At 37.2% G+C, this 21,394-nt stretch overlaps 1 protein-coding gene across 2 annotated transcripts; it reads right to left on the reverse strand.

The window, feature by feature from the left end:
- Positions 1–1,995: 1,995 nt before the first annotated feature.
- LOC131621026 (uncharacterized) lies at positions 1,996–19,830 on the reverse strand. Of its 2 annotated transcripts, XM_058892227.1 has the most exons (24): positions 19,574–19,830; positions 19,195–19,328; positions 18,743–18,827; positions 18,445–18,498; positions 18,208–18,299; positions 17,997–18,100; positions 17,145–17,217; positions 15,834–16,293; positions 13,929–14,264; positions 13,338–13,544; positions 12,914–13,012; positions 12,757–12,829; positions 11,812–11,939; positions 11,403–11,691; positions 11,101–11,324; positions 10,898–11,022; positions 9,017–9,134; positions 3,868–3,923; positions 3,468–3,561; positions 3,203–3,386; positions 3,045–3,110; positions 2,861–2,970; positions 2,724–2,786; positions 1,996–2,309 (listed from the first exon to the last, which is right to left on the reverse strand). In XM_058892227.1, exons 1-24 carry the CDS (start codon positions 19,619–19,621, stop codon positions 2,202–2,204), a joined length of 3,330 nt encoding a protein of 1,109 aa, XP_058748210.1. In that variant the 5' UTR covers positions 19,622–19,830; the 3' UTR covers positions 1,996–2,201. The 2 variants fall into 2 exon arrangements, with proteins under 2 accessions (XP_058748210.1, XP_058748212.1); XM_058892229.1 differs by lacking the exons at positions 1,996–2,309; positions 2,724–2,786; positions 2,861–2,970; positions 3,045–3,110 and having other exon boundaries at positions 3,247–3,386; positions 3,468–3,581.
- Positions 19,831–21,394: the final 1,564 nt, after the last annotated feature.

Genomic DNA, 21,394 nt, shown 5'->3' on the forward strand with positions numbered 1-21,394 from the left:
ATGCTATCAATTCGCCCTCTTTCATATGCGGCATTTCATATTGCTTTCTAAAAGACTGGAGGCGCACATTCTTGACTTTCGCATCTCCACCATAGTATTTTTCCAACATGTCTCATGCTTCTTTCGATGTTGCAGCGTGAGATATTTTATCAAACACCTTCGCCTCAACACACTCGTGAGTGTAAAATAGCGCCTCTGATCCTTCTTATTGGATTCCTTGTATGTTAGTTTTTGAGCATGAGTAGTATCTTTGCTACCGGTTACAAACCCTTCTGCTACATACTCTGACACATCTTAAAAGTTGAAGATGACTCTCATTTGGATACACGATTTTCCCAATTCTTGCCATCAATAATTGGAAGATTTACATTGAAGTTCTTGTCGCCTATTCCAACCAGAGCTTCAATCACTATTGATTCCTACAACTCACCCAATTTCGTGATACCATATGTTGGTGTCATCAAACACGAGGCAATGCGGAAGATAATTGAGAGAGAGAGAGAGAGGGAGACGTGGAGGGAAGAACGATATTATTGATTATTGAATAAGAAGGAGTCTAAGAGACTTGTTACAAAACTACACAAATAGTTACTATATATACATTGAGTGACTAACTATACAGTCAACATGTAACTAACTAACTAACTAAGTTTGAATTAATACACAATAAAATGTATTTCTTTTGTGGCATTTTTTTGTGATAGTTGTTATGGAATGTTGTCTAAGAAAGGCTTGATAGTATTGTACCAATTGATATCTTATTTCTTTGAGCAAGTAATCATGGGTGACTTATATGGTTTCCTTCTGGTGGCTTTATCACCCCAAGGAATTAGACGATGTATATGGTAGCATAAATAGATTGTATATAAGGTGTCAGTTCATTTGTTTGACTTCTAGATTATCACGCCAATTTGATTCTTCAATTTTGTTTGAAGGGGCCAAGGATGTGGTATGGATTTTCCTAGCCCAATTAAACAGATTTTTGGGAACTTTCTATCATGTTGTTTTCTCATGTGTTATATTATTTTGAAGGAACTTTCTGACATTAATTGTTGTCGAGTGTGAGGTTAGGCCCCTTTATAATTTGTCCTCTTTCTGGGAGTTATATCCATCTTTCTAGCATTTATGTGCTCATCTTCACATAAATCCTGGAGTTGCAGAATTTTGCGTCGTCTTCCATTCTGTTTGGGAAGTCTCTTAAATTAATCATGGCCTGGTGACTTTTGGATCTACTTTTCCTCTTTTTCAATCTCTTCCTTCACATGTGGAAGATTTATGTTGCCAATTTGTCTCGCCAAAGGACCTTCGGGAGGACTTTATTCCCCATCTCCGTTCCTGAGAAAAATTCTTCATATTTAGGGCCCACACCGAAAAATTTCTGAGAAAATCCCCACCAGCGAGTACTAGTTAACATCCTCATGCAAGTGTATTAAACTATGTAAATATAAAAATAAATATTATTTAAAATTTGTAAATAGTAGTACTCCCTCCTTTTCATAATCCCATAATCCCTCCGTTTCATAATAACTATTGTTTTAGTAAATAAAATTTATTTCAAAATAACTGTCCTTTTCATTTATAAGGTTAAGTTAGTAAAAGTGTAATGCCTTATGACAATGTTATTGCATTTCTTGATTTGTGTGCAAAATCACAATCATTTTCAACGGAGGGAGTATATTGTAAATAATCTCATTGTGTGAAAAAGGCAGGCACGAACTATATTTCTAACAATAACCATCACAGTAGTTGAGCCTAGCAGATGATGCTAACTCTCATAATGTAGCAAATAAGAGAATCGCCTCTAGTGGAGTGAACCAATAGGGAAAAAAAAACTAACAGAAAAATAAAGATGGCCATAATTTGATCCATAAATGAATGTTATAATCTAGTCCTTATTAATATTATTGATATTCTCGGTACTTTGTAATTTATTAGTGATTCAGATCCCAAGTTACCTTTACATTGCAAAAAAACTTACAACTATATATGCTCAACTTATTGAGGTTGATATATACAGAATAATGTGCTGTACAAAATATGACAATAATAAAACTACACTTTAAAAAGATTAAAAATTACACTAACATGCTTAAAGAAGGGAAGGAATCAGAGCTAAGTGAGGCCTTAGTGTAGACAGAATTTCAACTTCTAAAGGAGCGCAGCGGCGGAACATGTCGATGAATACAGGAAATCATGCAACTTTATAGCTGCCACCATTTACGATTTTCCATTCGCTTAGCAAGTTCACTTGCCATGGAAGCAAAGTCTTGTGCCCCATTCTGCAACTCTTCAGTACGTTCGTTGAGCAACTAGTAAACATAACGAGAAGAGATCGTTAGACAGAAACCTAATAAACAAATTTGAAGAATGCCAGAATATGTTTTTCTCATTACTAAAAGATGTAACTAAGAACACGAGAGAACTTTTATGTTAAAGGAGCTAAAGTGAATTTTTTTATTTATTAGGGATGTGTTATAACTCATGCAGCTTGATAAATCAATAATTTATGAACTTCAATTGGACCTCAATTATAATCAAGATGAAATTGAATACATATATGCTCTCTACCTATCTCATACATGAAAAATCAAACTTCTTAAATATGGAGATTTGTCTTTCGGTGATTTAGGTTATCATATTCATTGAAAAGTAGGAGATGGGGCTAGATATTGTGTAAGGATAAGATTTGGGTAATGAAGAATGGAATACAATAATAATCTTACCTGGAGTTTTTCTTGCCGCTCTACAAGCTTATCCCTTGCAAGTGCAGCTGCCGTAGCGGCATCCTGAAACAAGCGAATAGGTCAACAAGTGTGAGCTATAATGGGTAAACTACATAATTTTCAATTCTAAGATTTACCCCAGTCTTTCTGTATTTTGCCTTAATTTCTTCTGTTGTTCTAGCTTTTGGTTTTGAGTCGGTGGTTGACTCCTCAAGTAACTTCTGTCTGTCAGTTTCTTTTGCTTTTTCTGCAAGGCAATCATTCATTTATAGCTTAAAAGATAAATATTTTTTAGAAAAATATAATAAAATAAAGACATGCCTTTCTTGTCAACATGGATTTTCTGATGAGATAAAAAGACAGCAGGTTCATCAATATGAATTTCATCTGCGAGAGAATGAAAATACTTCAAAAAATATAAACAATAGTTGGTAGTATAAGAAGTTAGGTATAGCTGGTAGTAGATGTTAAGGACAAACCTATGTCAAGCTCAAAGGCATCCAACCTATCTTCGGTACCTGAAGAAGGTTTTAAAAATGGAGGACTGGAGAAACATCGTTCTAAATTTTCCAAATAATTATCATGAACTGCTTGATCTGTATCGTGATTGGCTTTCCTCGCTTTGAAGTTTTTAGCTATATTAAGGAAGATAGCAGGTGCTCCCTATGGTAATATAAGTTGAATCACGGATCCAGAAAAACTTAATTGAGAAACAGAAGCGCAACAAGCGTGAACAAACTGGACCTGTTTTTCATTTTGGGTTGGAGATATGCTCTCGGTAACATCTACTGCGGCTGCAAGAACTTCATCATGAAGAGAAGGAAAAGACTCTGGACTCCTACAATATTTTGAAAGTTCCTGTTAGAAATCAAAACTCTAATAGTTAATGAGATTACATATAATTTTATCACAGATTTTGATAGAGAAGCTGATAGATTCAGCGACCACCTGTGGGTTGTCCGGGCCTCTCTTTTATGGGAGCTCTTAAAGATTTGGTTGTTTTATGTCATAAGATGTTGTGTTATGCCAAAATAATTTATCTAATACTTATGAATATGAAATATAGTGATCTAAATTATGGGGCTAAGATTTGATGGCTAAATGAAATATACATGGCTAGAAAAGAAGGAACGAAAAAACTTACCAGAGCTCATTTTTGCAGGACAACAGTGATAAGAAAGCAGCTTCATTTCCGTTGACCTATAAAACAAGATAGCCACAAGTATAATTATGATTAAAACCAAAAGCTATTGGAACCCGCATTATCTGTAAGAGATTGAAGAATTATTCATGGCTCATGCAATGTATTTTCTTACAGTTTTCAGTTGAAGTGATAAGGGAAGTCTTGGCACAACAGTTGAAATTATTGCCGTGCAATGAAAATAAGGCAGCCTAATAATGGATATGACCTTTTCTTACAATCCGGTTTTGTAGGGATGAGTTAGGTCCAATCCAAATTCTAAGATGGTTTCAGAATTTGGTTTAAGATTCGTCGGGCCACTAAAACCGGTTTTGTAGGGATGAGTTAGGCCCAACTCAAATTCTAATATGGTATCAAAGTCTATCCAAAATCTGTTGGGCCACCTGCTATCAGGTTGTTTTTGTTATTGGACCACCAGCCATTTATGTCCATGCTCCAGATGTCCAAGTAGGGATGAGTTAGGCCCAACCCAAATTCTAAGAAGATCAATAAAGAAAGAGATTAAAATGGAACATTTTCCCACCACTATTTCAATAGAAAAAGTCTAGGCTACTAAATTTCTTGCATGATTAACTGTTCAAAAAGAAAGGTTTAAGTGAATAGTCATTTGCTAAGTGATATGGACTGAAATCAGTACTTGAGATTTATAAAGTGACTTTATCAAACTAAGATAGCCACAGACCAGTAAAATAAGTTTTGGCAGCAAATACTAACAAAATAACTTCATTATAACAATAAGAAAATATTCTGTAGAGAAGTGAATATTTGGTGAAATGCTTGAGTTTCTAATGCACTCAAGTAATTTGATTATATACACACTAGAGAGTAAATACAAGATAAGATTTTCAAGGATGTTGCTAGTTCCTAGATACATGTATGTAATTTTCTAGGCATAGACTTCTAGGTACATGTATTGACTCCTAAATACAAATTTATAATTCCAATATTTTATAATTCCAACACTCCCCCTCAAGCTGGTGAATGGATATCAATCATTCCCAGCTTGCAAGTCAATTGATTGAAACGATCAGGTGGCAAGCCTTTTGTTAACACATCTGCTAGTTGATGCCTAGAAGGAATGTAGGATGTAGCTATTAAACCACTGTCTAGTTTTTCCTTGATGAAATGGCGGTCAATCTCAATGTGTTTGGTCCTGTCATGCTGAACAGGATTATGAGCAATACTGATTGTTGACTTGTTGTCACAGAACAACTTCATAGGCCCTTCACATTGTATTTTCAGATCATTTAGAATGATCCTCATCCAAAGTAACTCACAGATTCCTTGAGCCAAAGCTCGAAATTCTGCCTCAGCGCTTGATCGAGCCACTACATTTTGTTTCTTACTTCTCCATGTGACAAGGTTCCCACACAAGAGGGTGCAAAATCCCGAAGTGGATCTTCTATCACTAATTGATCCTGCATAGTCAGCATCGGTGTAGGCTTCTATAGTTAAGCTTCCACCTCTTTTGAACAATAGTCCTCTTCCTGGAGTAGCCTTGAGGTATTGCAAGATGCGATCAACAGATTGTAAGTGTCGCATTCTCGGGTCATGCATAAATTGGCTCACTACACTGACTGCATAAGCCAAGTCAGGCCTAGTGTGTGCCAGGTAAATCAACTTTCCTACCAACCTCTGATATTGGACTCTGTCAACTTTGGCACTTTCTTCTTCGAGGCTTAACTTGTGGTTTTGATCTATGGGAACACTTGATGGTTTGCATCCCAGTTTCCCAGTTTCCTGCAAGAGATCGAGTATATACTTCCTTTGAGATATGAAAATGCCTTGGTTTGAGTAAGCAACCTCAATTCCCAAAAAATACTTGAGTTGTCCAAGGTCCTTCATCTCGAATTCTGCCGATAGTTTTTCCTTTAGTAATTGTTTCTCTGCCTGATCATCTCCTGTAATAATAATATCATCAACATAAACAAGAAGTATAGTCAGTTTTCCTTCATGCGAGTGCTTAAAGAAAAGAGTGTGATCTCCTTGACTCTGCTTGTAGCCTAAGTACACCATTGCTTTTGTGAATCTTCCAAACCATGCTCTAGGAGATTGTTTTAGCCCATATAAGGCTTTCCTCAATCGACACACTTTGTTGGATCCACATGAAGGGCCAAATCCCGGCGGGATCTCCATGTACACCTCTTCTTCTAAGTTTCCATGCAAGAATGCATTTTTGACATCAAACTGTTGTAATTCCCATCCGGAGTGAGCAGCAAGAGATAATAAGATTCGAACAGTGTTCATTTTCGCAACTGGAGCAAAGGTTTCCTCATAATCTATGCCATATGTCTGTGTGTATCCTTTTGCCACTAGTCTGGCTTTGTAACGATCAAGAGTACCATCTGATTTGTGTTTGACTGTATAGATCCACCTGCAACCAACGGGTTTCTTGCCTTCCCGTCTATCAACAATCTCCCAAGTTCCATTTTTTTCAAGAGCTTTCATTTCCTCATCCATGGCTTGGACCCAATTTCTATCTTTCAATGCCTCTTGAACAGATGATGGGATGACCACAGAGTCAACTGCAGAAATAAAACTTTGATGCTGCAAGGAAAGATTTTTAGAGGAGACAAATTGAGATATAGGGTATTTGGCACATGACCTTTTCCCTTTCCTTAAAGCAATAGGCAAATCATCTGTATTAGTATCGCAAGTGTCAGAGCTATGGGAATCACTAATAGGATTATGAGTTTCAACACTTACCTCCGGTTCTGGCAATTGGAGTTGTGTTTGGAGCAGGTCGGGCTTACTTCTTCTTTGATACACCAAGGTTGGCTCACTAGCCTTAGTTTTTGTTGGTATGGAGGATGATGGTTCCTGCAAAACAGACGATAAAGGAGGGACAAAAATAGAAGCAGGCGACTCAGATTCTGTATTTGGAGAAGCATGATCAATAATAGGAGGATCAGTAATAGGACTTGACACAGGATTCACAGTCGACTCGGGAGACTCAATTGTAGGACCGGTAATAGGACTTATAAGAGGAGTCATGGGCAACTCAGGTAGGACTAAAAATTCGGAATCAGATTCTACATTTTGAATGCTCTCCCCCTGAAGCTGAGGACGAGTGAAGTAGGCTAAATTCTCATGAAACGTGACATCTTTAGAGACAAAGTACTTACGACTAGGAGGATGATAGCATTTATATCCTCTCTTGTTTGGGGGATAGCCAACAAAGATGCATCTGGCTGCGCGGGGGTCCAACTTACTTCGGTGTTGTTTATGGATATGGACAAAGGCAACACAACCAAATACTCGAGACTCGAGACTCTGCAAAATAGAAACAGAAGGAAACCGTGAAGTCATAAACTGAACAGGACTGACATTACCTAACATGCGAGATGGAACCCGATTAATCAAGTAGGCAGCTGTCAGAACGGCTTCTCCCCAATATGAGTTAGGAACTGCCATTTGGAAGAGAATGGCTCGAGCAACTTCAAGTAAATGACGATTCTTTCTTTCTGCAACACCATTTTGTTGTGGGGTGTCGACACATGTAAATTCATGAACTATTCCCCGTTGACTGGTAAAATTTGAAAGGATGTGATTGGCATACTCTTTGCCATTGTCAGAGCGGATTCTTTTAATCCCCTTGCCAAATTGTGTTTGTACCATATTTAAAAAACTAATAAACAATTCTGGTGCTTCTGATTTATCCTTCATCAAGAAAATCCAAGTTGCTCGAGTACAATCATCAATAAATGATACAAACCATTTAGCACCCGAAATATTAGAAATAGGTGCAGGTCCCCATACATCAGAATGTATGAGATCAAAAGGTTCAGCACTTCTATTGGAACTAGGAGTAAAAGAGACACGATGATGTTTAGCTAACTCACAAACGTCACATTTAAAAGACTCAACTGAATGATGTAAAAATAAAGAAGGAAACATAGACTTAACTAAAGAGAATGGTGGATGACCAAGACGTTTGTGCTGAAGCCAAATTTGTGCGGCGGAATGAGAAGAGGACACGGAAGACTCAGTCTGCAAGTAGGAAGCCAACACCTTCGAACAATTTGGTTCATTAGATAGGTAGTACAACCCTCCCTTTTCCTTAGCAACTCCAATTGTCTTCCCCGTGGTAAGATCCTGAAAAACACAATAAGAAGTGAAAAATATTACTTTACAATTCTGATCACGGGTGAGTTTACGAACAGATATTAGGTTGTGAGAGAGTGTGGGAACATGTAGCACATCCTGTAATTGAAGTGAAGGTTGCAAGTTAACTCTCCCAGAGCCATCAATACGAGCATAAGAACCATTAGCAACCGTAACATAACGGTTCTTCTCAGAGGAGGTGTAAGATGAAATCCAACTGGGATTGAATGTCATATGATCGGTGGCACCAGAGTCCAAAATCCAAGCATTCTTAGGTATTTTATCGCAAACACTAAAGGATTGAGAGCATACGCTCAAGCCGGTCGTCGGTAGAGAACAACTTCCAAAAGGCTTACCGACAGAGTCAAGTATAACCTTTAAACGATTCACCTCATCCTCGGTGAATGATAAAGAGCAATCAACATAATTTTTTTTAGCCATTTGTAGCAAGCTAAAAATAAAAATAACAACAAGAAGATGAAATATTCCTCAAGAGGGGCCTAAAAGACAGCAATGAAGGGTTGACAGATGAAAGGGATAAAGAGGGGTTGTGTGAGGTGTTTCTGGACAGGGTAACAAGGCTGCAATGAAGGGTAACAAGGCTGCAATGAAGGCAGAAAAAAAAAAACTTGCAATGAAGGGTAACAAGGCTGCAATAAAGGCAGAAAAATTGTCACGATGAAGGTGACTTGGGATTTACCGAAATGAAGACGGCTAGGGTTTATGCGGAAACAAGTCTCTCAGGATCGAGAGCTCTTGATACCATGTAGAGAAGTGAATATTTGGTGAAATGCTTGAGTTTCTAATGCACTCAAGTAATTTGATTATATACACACTAGAGAGTAAATACAAGATAAGATTTTCAAGGATGTTGCTAGTTCCTAGATACATGTATGTAATTTTCTAGGCATAGACTTCTAGGTACATGTATTGACTCCTAAATACAAATTTATAATTCCAATATTTTATAATTCCAACATATTCAAACCAGAATTGTTTGTCCAATTGATGAAGAGCATATTGTCTTCTCCATGTCGGTCTTCAAGTTCCACCTTAGGAGTGACATTAAAGAGCTTTCGCCCAACACTTCCAGAGTTGGTAAGGACCTGCTCAAAGGGACATCAAATCCATCAAAAGCTTATCAAGAAGAGTGACAAGGAGAAATATAGTGAAGTTGACCATAATGTCAAACATATACAAAAACAACATCACCATAGCACTACAATAAATGATACAGATTCGGAGAAAAAGGTAATGATTTATCTAATGCTTTATAAACAATCAGGAATAAAAAACAAAAAATATTGCTGATGCAGCTAGACTGGGACTTTAATATTGGGACGGAAGAGTCCAAGACCCAAGTTCCAGCCATAACTTAGTTTATTGGTTTGTTAGAATTTAGTGAATCTGTTGATATTCCTTTAGCTGTATAACTTCCTAGATTACTTGTTAATATTTTGAGTATATAGCTTCCTAAGTTAGTGCAAATCAATTAGGCATTTAATCTATATATCGTAACACCATAATAAGTAGAAGTTTTGTGATCTAAATTAGACACGCATGAATTGCATATTATTCATGGTATTAGCTACTTTGATGTTGATTGGGCTGGTTCACCATCCGATAGAAGATCCATTTCTGGGTATTGTGTCCTTGTTGAAGGTAATTTGATATCATGGCGGAGCAAGAACCACAATATAGTTGCAAGTACGAGTGCAAAAGCAGAGTATCTTGTTATGGAAGCAACAACCAGTAAACTTACATTGCTAAGTCAGTTACTCTAGCAACTCAATTTAGGTAGAAGGTCTCTGTATACTCTAGCTTAAAAGAACAAAGCACATAGAGATCGATGGCCACTTTGTAAGAGACAAGGTTCTTTTAGAAGAAATCACAACTGATTTTTTTAGTTCAAATGATCAATTGGCTGATATATTTACCAAGTCTCTTAGAAAACCTCAGGTTAAATCTATTTGTAACAAGCTTGGTGCATATGACATGTATGCTCTAGCTTGAGGAGGAGTGCTAGAATTAAGGAAATATGTTCATGTTCCTTTAATTGTACAGCTTCCTATATTATTGTTAATATTCCTATAGTATGGATCTTCATATTAGTGCTAATCATTTAGGCATTCAATATATTTGTTATAACACCATTATAAATAGAATTGTGTAATAAGAGTTAGATGCACATAAATTACATATTCTTCAATGCTAATTATTCGGAGGATAGTATTTTAGTTTTAAAAGGCCTGTTTCAGAGATTGATTATTATTATTTTTATAAGCAAATATGTTAGTAATCAGAGTTTGAACACTAAATACCATTCTCAAACTCCTTCAGGTGTTCCAATTCAAAAACTTGAGCTACTCCTTGGGGATCTGTTTACTTTACTTTTAATGTGAGGGGTTCTTGAGTAAGGAGTACTAGCTCAATTCACTATCATAATAAAGTAAAACGAGTGAGTTTAATACTATCTGCCCAAAATATGAATTTTCTATTGTAGAAGTAGTCTCAACTTAGACAATTGTGTATTTTCAGATTGAATGTTAGCTTGCATTCCAGAAGCATTCTTCTAAAGCGAGTGCAAAACTACCATCTGAAAAATAACACTGCCAAAAGTAATTAAACTATTGACCTATTACAGTATCTCATTTCCTCAACCCAAATACTTGCCTATAATATGTGCATCGAAATTGTATTTGATTTTACTTTTGTGCTCATTTTTTTAGAGCAAACCATATTCCTTGTTTCAGTATCTATCGCAACAAAGTGTGCATTACTTGTCATAATGGATCTGACCTTTTCTTGAGCTATGCATGACAGATATTGTTATAATGAATAAGAGCACTTAGTCTTCTAAGCATTTCACCTTAGTTCAATGTCCCCAGTCTGGTACAGAACAACTAGAACACATTCTTTGTCCTCTTCTTTGAAGATGGTAGTCCAGCAGCATTGCTGTACAAGATTCACCTTCAATATGTACTCATTGCTACCCTGTAGTAAGGCAAATTGATTAATCGGTAGAAAGGAATAAAGTAATATTTGAAGGATAATGGACATGGGGGATGCTACCTCAATCACACAATTTAAAGAGTGTAAGCTCAATTCACTCTCATAGCAAAATAAAACGAGCGAGCTCGATACTTTCTTCCCAAAATATGAATTTTCTGTAGTAGTAGTAGTAGTCTCAACTATGTCTTGTGTATTTTCGGATTGCATGTTGGCTTGCATTTCAGAACCATTCTTCTGAGGCGACTGGGATTGCAGTTTTTCAGCAGATAGTTCAGAAGTACCATCTGGAAAAAAGACAGCAGCATAACTAATTAAACTTTTGACCTATTATAATATCTAGTTTGCTTAATCCAAATACTTGCCTATAATGTGCATTGAAATTGCATTTGACTTTACTTTTGGGTATATTGACCTATTACAAACCATATTCCCTGTTTCAGTATCTATCACAAGAAAGTGTGCGTCCCTTGTCATAACAAAAACTAGCCCCTTTCCAGAGTTGTCAGGAATATCAGATACAGATTCCTGTGGAATGTTTAAGCTAGAAATGTCTGAAAATATTACTTTCAGAGAAACTACTGCTGAAGATGTGTCAGATTCAGCACTTGTAAGAAACAGAATTGATGATGTAATGGTGTCAAGCATGGCCACCTGCAAAGTAGATTAGAAAATATAAGTTGGAAAGTTTAGTTCAAATTGCCATTCAACATCTCCAAACAACAAATAAACCATTTCTTTCAACCAAAAAAAAGAGTTAATGGAAGATCTCACCTGCCCATTTTCATATCCAACTGCAAGCTTCCCTCCAAGATTTGCAAACCGTAGACTACGAACAGCAGAATTTTGAAGGGAAAACACTGATATGCAATAAGGTCCATCCCCTTGATTCACATTATGAACTGTCTCATAATATAAGAACAGATTAAAATCAGATATTAGAAATATCAAATCGTTTTTCAATATAAAGAGATTCATGAAAAATAACTTAAGCCATTCTAAATAAAACTATCTTATTTCCCCATGATGATTGGGGAGTAAATCGCTTTCCTTTTACCGATGAAGTATACAAGATCCGCATCATGATTAGATTATTGCTTCCCACTTGTCTAGATTCCTATAGGTAAAGGGAAGCATTCGCCGCATAAAATATGAAATGATAAGCTTGGGGAGTTGGGGTTGGTAGTAATACTTCTTAAATGCTTTTACTTTTTCTTACCAATAAAATTATGATTGATTAAGTAAATAAACCATGACATGATAGGAAAGGAAGACAAAGAGTTATAGCTAAATATTCTGCCCTTCCAACATAACATGCAAACCAAATGCACCATAATCTGCCAAATGCACAAGGGTCTTGTACAGAACTTCAGCCTTCCACAGAGTTGTGGTAGCTGACTTTTTAAGTTGTCTACAAGTTCGTATATTTATATGTGAAAATTTATGGTGAGTTTAGAAGGCACTCTTTATTTATCAGAACTCACAGATTAATATGCAAACTAATTAAGTTTCAAAAGTTTAGGCTCTGGTCAAACCTTCAAGTAAATTTCAAGACAAAAGACAAACAAAACTCCCCCAATCATTAAATAAAAATATTCCAAATTGAAACACCCATTTAGCAAGTTTTCTGATTTTGACAGCCAATTTTCTTGAACAGAAAAAAATAGAGATTTTGTTTGCAATTCCAACAGAACTTGAAATGAAGAAAGAAAACTCAACCATTAGTTCCATTTTCTGTTACAAAATGCAAAGTTGTGTCATCTGAACTCCTTATTAGCCCATATAGACGAACCTACATAATATAATTGGTTAAATTGAAGACCTTTTTGAATGAGAAGATAATGAAATATAATACATCATAATTGTAATAACTCACAACACCACTTTCATCACCAACAGCCAGATGTAGAGTATCTGGGCAAAAATCCAATGCTGACACTGGCGAACTTGCACTGTCCATTTTAACATCATTCACCTGACAATTGCAGAATTGATTGTGTGTCATGAATACCAATTTAAGTCTTCAATATATGAGTTTTGATCACGGTTATCAAATGTCGAAAAAAGTGGCGCCAAGGAAGATTGCGGTGACAAATTTTTTGACAAACACTATGGTCAAGCTGTGAGGGATGGCAGTGCCATGGGGTTTCAAGGCAGCTATATATGGCGGAGTTTTTGCTTTCTGCCAAGGTCCGCCATCCGCCAAGGATAACACTAGTTTTGATTAATATATTAGAGCAACATACGGGGGAGAGTGGGAGTCCCCTAGTTAAAATTTGTATAGTATGCTAACGACTAACCTCAGGTTTTATGTTGTAAAGAAGTGACAGAGCAGGATATGAAGCATCCCATATCCGAACAGATCCATCTTGGTAACCTGCTATGTATATTTGAATGATAAGATGATGTTCTTTGAAAAGCTGGCCTGGAACGCCACCGGTCAAAGGCCACTTCATTTCCATACTTGTCTGATTTTGTAAAGAATGTTGCTTTGCGGCTACAAGAATCTACACAGGTATCATTTCCCATTACTCAATTGATTTTTTTTTTTTTCCAGTAATCTTTTAAGAAAAGGTTAAAACTTAAGTACAGTGCTATAGGGACCGTTCCTAGATCCTACTGTTCTCAACTAAACATATAGTATAAATGTCACAAAAATAATTGAAAGCGTGCGAAAAAAACAGCCTCTTGAAGAAACAAAAAAATTAATCTTTGTGAGGGGAAAAGTAAGAACAGTACAGTATCCATGGTATTGCTTGCATAATTAAAAAATAATAATAATGTTTGTACTGCCAAAGTAACACCTATATAACAGTTACCATAAGAATAACAACTGACCATAAGGAAAAAAGGACTTAAAACTTAAAAGTAATAAATGTTAGTTATGCTACCTCAGACAGGGCCGTAAATGACTTCACATCCTGGCATACAACATCAAGCCTTGATGTTGTCATCTGCGGTTCAAGAGTGGGAATGACGACAGCATATTGCATTGTGGGAGAAGAAGTCTTCCTTTTTTGCTCAGACATCAAAGAAGATAAACAATTATTGTCGTAAAGATCCAGTTGTCCAGGATTTGTCAATATAAATAGCATACTACAATCTCCTTCTGCATGGCCGTCACTAGGCAACAAAACCATATCAGCAAAAGAACCACGAAGTGCAACATCAACGCGGCCAGTGCACTTGAGACTTTCTATCCCACAAGACCAGTCAATGCTCAAAACCTACAAACAAGAGAAAAGCCACATTATTTATCTACCTGAGTTGAAGTAGTGAAAACTTACTAGGCCATTGACACAGCGTTTTTTATATCTTAAATAGCAAAAGTGAAAAACTAATTATAGCCATAATCAATTCCAATTCCTACCTACTTATTATTTATTCTTCAATAAATATAATAACCAAGTAATAATGCACAGAGGATGTACAATGTTTTCTCAACTTGTTCATGGGATCAGTTTTCTTCTTTCCTCACTAAGTCAAAACACAACTTCATTTGGATGACCGCATGTGCACCGAGTGTATATAACAAAATCAAAGCACCAAGAGAATGAAGATGAAGTATAGACCAGATACTAATTTACAGTACTCGTCTACGGCAATATTTCTTCTACCATCTAAAACCTCCAGGAAAACTCTTCTAATACAAAGAGGCCAATCTTACATTAATTTTCACATTGGCATTATTATCCCACTGAAAAGAAGATTTTTTCCTCCATATTGGAATCTTTCCAATACACCCCCTCATGCCCGGCACTCTTTGGGCTTGGTGCGTGGATTTTTAAACGGTAGGCGGCCCAAGGTCCGGTTGATAGACTCTGATACCATATTAGAATTTGGATTGAGTCTAACTCATCCCCACAAAACCGACTTCTAGGATGAGGATTGAAAGTCCAACACACCCCCTCATGTTTGGGCCTCAAGTTAGGCCCAACCCAAATTCTGAGATGGTATCAGAGTCTATCGTAGATCCATTGTTGGGCTTCTCGCATCATCCACGCTTCGGATTCATTGAGGCCCATGCGTGAGGGGGTGTGTTGGACTTTCCCCCTTAATTGCGGCATTTTGGCTTGCCTTCATTGCAGTCCCTAACACCTTCATTGTGTTGGCTTTGAAGGGATGGATTTAGTCTCACATTGCTTAGAGATATGACCTCTATTGTGTTTATAAGTGGGGCAATCCTCACCTTAAAAGCCAGTTTTGTAAGGATGAATTAGGCTCAACCACAATTCTTAAGATGGTATCAGAGCCTATCCTAGATTCATTGTTGGGCTTCCCGCACCGTCCACGCTTCGGGTTCATTGAGGCCCAAGCGTGACGAGGTGTGCTGGACTCTCCGCCTTAATTGTGGTCCGCCCCTAGGCGCCTTAATTGCGGCACTTTGGCTTTCCTTCATTGCAGGCCTTAACATGCTCATTGTGTTGACTTTGAAGGGGTGGATTTAGTCCCACATTGCTTAGAGATATGACCTGTGTTGTGTTTATAAGTGGGGGCAACCCTCACCCTATAAGCCGGTTTTATAGGGATGAGTTAGGCCCAATCTAAATTCTGAAACTCCAGGAGATTTCCTCTTTCGTCTAAACATCCTCTAAAACACTTAGAAGAGGGTTTGTTGCGGCAAGATTTTATGACAGTTTGAATTTGTGGCTCTTATTATTATGACCAAAACTAAGGAAAATTAATCTCATTTTTTCGTAACCTCCGGTGAATGTTAATATTATCATAGATGTCTTTAATTATTATTACTTATTAAAACATCACTGTCAAATAGCTATTATGCGTATGAAGCTTACTGTCAGAACTTCTTCAGACCCAATTTCATCACCCCCATAGACAAAAAGTTCACCCCCACTGCTGTTCAAAGATTTATTGGCGCACCAGTGAAGAAGAATAATAGGGAGCTTTCTATCTGCCGATGATAATTGAAGCTTGACAACATTATTTGACATTTTTTTATCTTCTTGATCTATTGGAGAGTCAGCAGTTGACAAATCCCAAAACATTATATCACCATCTACATAACCAACGGCGACAACTGATCCATCATTAGATGCCCAAGAAACAGAGCTTATTTCCTTATCTTCTTCTTCGAGCTCTAATTTATCATCAGAATGTTGATCCTTAGGCTCATCTGGATAACTAGACACTTGCTTTATCTTTAATTTGATGTTCTTATGGTCTTTGGTGAGAATAATTTGATCTTCAAAAGCATCCCATAGTACCATCACACCGTTCTCATATACCACCAACAGTCTGCAAAGCGATGATTTCAAGTAAATAAAAAAAACACAGTAACAACCACACATCATACAAAAGCTCAGCAACTACTTGGTTTCAAGAAATTATTTGCTTTCATTTCTATATTTCATTGTTAATCACAAATAAATAATCTTGTTTTTACTCTGTTTCCTAGTTTCAAAATTTTGTATATTAGTGATTAGTGATAATGTCATAATAAAAAATCAAAATAGATTAAACTAAGAAATGTAGAACTTAGTAACAGTGTGGGTTTTATGAGACGCGTGACAAATTTAAGTGTTAGGACTTCACTTTCTTTTTACGGGCAGCCGGAGACAGTTACATTTGTTAGGGAATACACTTTTTACCAAAACTTAGGGGGGTCTATGAGTTAGAATATTAAGTTCGGAGTTGTGCTAGAAACACTCTTTTCAACACTCACATAACACTTATTCTCTTATTGGGTGAAAATCAATGGATGCCACACTTTAGAAATGGGTTCCACATAAAGTGGTGGGACCCACATCAATTTCCCTCAACAAGAGAGTGAGTGTTAGAAAGAGTGTTCCTAGCACTTCTCTTAAGAATATGCATGAAAAGCAGTAAAGGGTTATACACAAAGGACCCGTGACCTATAAGAAAACCCGTCTATAAGCTATTGAACCAGTGAACATGGCTAGAGTATTGCATATACTCCATTAAATTTCACTCTATAAGAACTTGTCTCATATTTATAAACTTAGAATGCAGTATCACACTCATAGTTTCACAGGAAACCCATAGGCATGACCACCCAACTAGCCTAGCCATGGAGATCCAAAATAACCAAAATCCATGCCTAAGTTTTAAATTTGTTCTTATCTTGCCTCTTTCCATTAGAACAGGGTTGATGGAGAACTCTGACAACTGAAACATGATCAAGTGGCATTCCAACAGCTTCTGCAAAGGTGTGCAACATTTTGAATTAAGTTAGAGGTTAAGCTTGGAGAAACTGTACGACTTCTCAAATGAAAAGAAAAATAGAATATGGAACATTTATCTTGTAGGAGCTTATACTACATTTATGACCTACCACTTTTCTAACAATGATCTTCTCTACTAATATGGGAATTTCATAGTGAGAATCTATTGCAATTTACACAGAATTAATGTGGGGCAATATATGAAAATGGGTACACAATAAACATCGCCCATGTAGGAATACACTAATAACCTAGAACTCCGAATTTCTATTTGTTAGAATATTGATAAATTAGTAATGCATGAATAAATTAACAAGACTTTTTGTATAATATATTCCCGATCTAACTGACCGGTCATACAGTTCCAGCCATGATCTATCTGTTGTTTGATGGGTCCAAAGTAGCCAAACGGGCCCTTAGTCATTCAAACTAGACATGCCCGCATATTTCTTCTGAGAACGGAGACTCCTCCAGAGAGGATCTCTGACTCTCTGTTTCAGATCAGAGCAATTCATAAAAGAAAAGGCAAATTCCATGGGTACTACTAAGCCTAGGGTTTGTTTCCATTTGTGGTCAGAACATTACTATCTATTTCCATCCAAGGAAAGCTGCCTTACATTTACATCTAATCAGAGGTTTATATGAGAAAGTATCTCTCCCCACTCCAAACTCAACCAAAGGAAAAAGTCGATGCTAATTAAACCAGCCGTTTTGGTCAATGCAAAAAAACTGTCCTGGTTAAGAATGAGTACTTACCGGATATAACATTTGTGGGAACATAATAAGGTAATATATTAACTTGTCTGTCCTCCAAATCAAACTTTAACACATACACCAACCCATGCTCAGTTCCAACTAACCTGGATCACACCATCAGGGCAAAAATGTTGTAGACTCAATTATAAAGATTTCATTTGAAAAATTGGATTGTGAAGCAGATTCTAAATCATTTGAACAAGTATTTTACATGTAACTGGTGCCGTATATAATAGAGAAAGAAGTTATTATGGATTCCCACTGCATAGCAGAAGCAATTTGCCTGTTTCTCAAGTCCCAAACCTGTCATTATCATAAAAATATTGAACTGCTTAGTAAATGAAACAGAGGAAAGGGAGTTAAAATTTTTTTAAAATAATCATATGCACATACGGTGAGTGCTTAATCATAGAAAGTATGGAAGAACTTGAATAGTTTTATAAAGTACCTGTATTTCATTATCACTTGAAACACTAGCAAGAAAACCTTGATTTTCCAAGAACTGTGAGACAGATGTAAGAAGGTAAGAGACACAGATGAAACTCTTCAAAAGCATTTCAATTTGACATCTGGAGTTCAATAAATATGTGTCGTTTGATACATAAACACACACACACATTACCACATACACATATCACTACACAAACATGGACTACAAAGTCGCACACAGTTAACGAATAAACAAAAATGTCAAGAGGGAAACAATTGATATACTTAAGTATCAACACGAATCCAGAATTGCAAACCTCTAAATTCTTGAAGGATGTTTGCTTAGGAGAGATCATAATCCCTTCAATATTGTCACCGCCAAATACTTTTATCCTACCATCACTACAAGAGTGAAAAAAATGCAAAAGTCAATTCTTAAAGCCACTAACAATCTCAGTAGAAATCTACTACACTCTCACATCTAAGCTACTCATCAATCAATGCAATAAATGAACTATCGAACTTTTAAAATAAAATAAAAAATCACAATTAATGAAGCTAATAAAAATACAATTTCAAAGAGGGAAAAACTCATCTAGTTCAATAAGTATGAATCTCATTTATACACCACGAAAAGCATGCATCAATATATTAATTGAACTTAAAAAACAGAAAGTTTTATGAATATACTTCTCTTCGGTGTCGATGGAAATGGAAATTCCCAATTAAGAACAAAAGTAAAGCAAATAGCAAGCCATTAATAACTCACAGTGTTCCTACTGCCAATAGACGTTGAACTCGATCAAAAGCAAGAATAGACGCATTTGATGGAACTCCATAGTGAAGAACAACTCGCGGATCGAATTTCGCCGATGCAAAACTACTTTGCACCGCGTTCTGTTGCTGAACACCGAACAAAATGTTCATAAACAAAATCAGTCACAGAATTCGTATACATATGAAAAGAAAACTCTAAACTCACATCATTACACATTTCGATGAAATAAAAGTACAAAGAAATAACTAAAAAAGTTCCGTAGCATTTCTTCGATGAATGATATTCATAAGCACGAGAAAATTTGGAAGAAATTAGAATCTGTAACTGTAACGAGCATAGCATTTAGCTGTGGAGAAAATTGAGCGCGTACCTGTGGAGATTGTTGTGGTGATGATTTGTGGAAGAATCTAGAAAACATCGTTGATGAAGAAGATGAAGATGATGATGATGATCCGATTCGTGAGAGCTTTAAGCTTTTGCAGTTTGCTTCTTCTGTTGGAGAAATGTGTATTCTGATTTAGCTGTTTCGTTGAACGTTAGGTACCGTGTGAATCACCAGTATGACGCATTGTGTACGGATGCTGCTTCAGATTGGAATATCAGAACGGACGGTGATGAAAGGAGAAATTAACTAAAAAAATCCAAATAACCATGTTTAATAAATAATTTACACCAAAAACCATGTTTTCGGCAAAATTATCTGTATGACCAGGTTTTAGAGGTGGTCTCCACATAGGAGCCACCTCTGGTGGCGCCAATGACCAAATCTCCTTAACCAATGCGCCACCCAGGGTGGCGCCATAGTGTATTTTGTTCATACAAGCCACCTGAGGTGGCGCCATAGTGTAGTCCTTTTTTTTTTTTGTTTTTTTTAATTGTTTCTATATATTAATTATATTTTGTTTTTGATTTTTTTAAAATTGTTTTAACATAATTAAAAAAACAATTAAATAAATAATTAGACACGTAGTGTTTAATGATATAATTAGGGAAGAAACAGTACAAATACGAGAAATGCAGAAACAACATTACAAATACAGAAAGTACGGGACAAACATTACAAATACGAAAAAAAAAAAGAGAATATTTTTAAAACATGGATATTATGCTATTCATGACCCCTCGGACCATGACCCCTCCGACCCGGACCATGACCCCTCTGACCGCCAGTTCTGCAATCTGGAACTGTTCGAATCCGGTTGGAAGGATCTCGACGACCCACTTCTCCACGATCCCCCCTATTCCTTGGTTGTTCTTGTTGTGTCTGGGTAGGTGGGCCTCGGATTAGCCCCTCCATGCGCTCGTTGGACATGTATTCTTGTATGCTGCTGTCAAATAGTCGGGTCCCCATGCCCTCAAAGATTGGTCTTGGCGGTGGAGTTGCGTCATATGGTCGGTAAAACCCAGCGCTTGATTGGCCTTGGAAAAATGGCATTGTTTGTTGGGGTGTGGTGTACCCATATTGTTGGTGTTGTGAAAGTTGGGGTGTGGAGTAGCCATGTTGTTGGTATTGTGACGATTGAGTGATCATTTGCTCGTTTGGGTCGTATTCGTCATTTAGACCCATGTCGGGACTGGGTTGCCTATTGGAGTTGGAGGGGCCGGCGTCGCCGTGTTGTTGGGTGAAGCCCCATGATTGTTGTTGGATGGGTTGCCTAGTGGAGGTGGAGGGGCTGGTATCGTAGTGTTGTTGGGTGAAGCCCCATGATTGTTGTTGGACGGGTAGCCTAGTGGAGGGGTCGGCGTCATGGAGTTGTTGGGTGAAGCCCCATGATTGTTGTTGGATGGGTTGACTTTGGTAGGGCGTTGTTGGTGTTGTTGATATTCTTCGTGGTAAGGTTGTTCGGAGGTTTGGCGTTGTTGGCGTTGTTGGGGTGGTTGTTGGTTGTATTGATGTTGGCGGGGGTCGTGTAGGTAGTAGGGGTCGGACACATACATATCGGGGGTTGTGACTGTTCTAAACCAAGCAACGTAGTCCGCGGTTGGAAACATGGGGAGTTGGGCAACAGGGAATTGTAGCAGACGACTGCGACGCTGCTTCCACATCTCACAAAATTTAGGTGCGAATGTACGATAATCTGTGTGATCCCATTGTTGATTGACTCTTTTAATATGCCAGCGACCCAAATCAGTGGGGGGATCCGGGATTGATTGATGCATGCCAAACTGTAGTCTCACACGGTCATATTGG

This window comes from Vicia villosa, linkage group LG7 (genome assembly GCF_029867415.1).
Source record: "Vicia villosa cultivar HV-30 ecotype Madison, WI linkage group LG7, Vvil1.0, whole genome shotgun sequence".
Classification (NCBI taxonomy): Eukaryota; Viridiplantae; Streptophyta; class Magnoliopsida; order Fabales; family Fabaceae; genus Vicia; species Vicia villosa.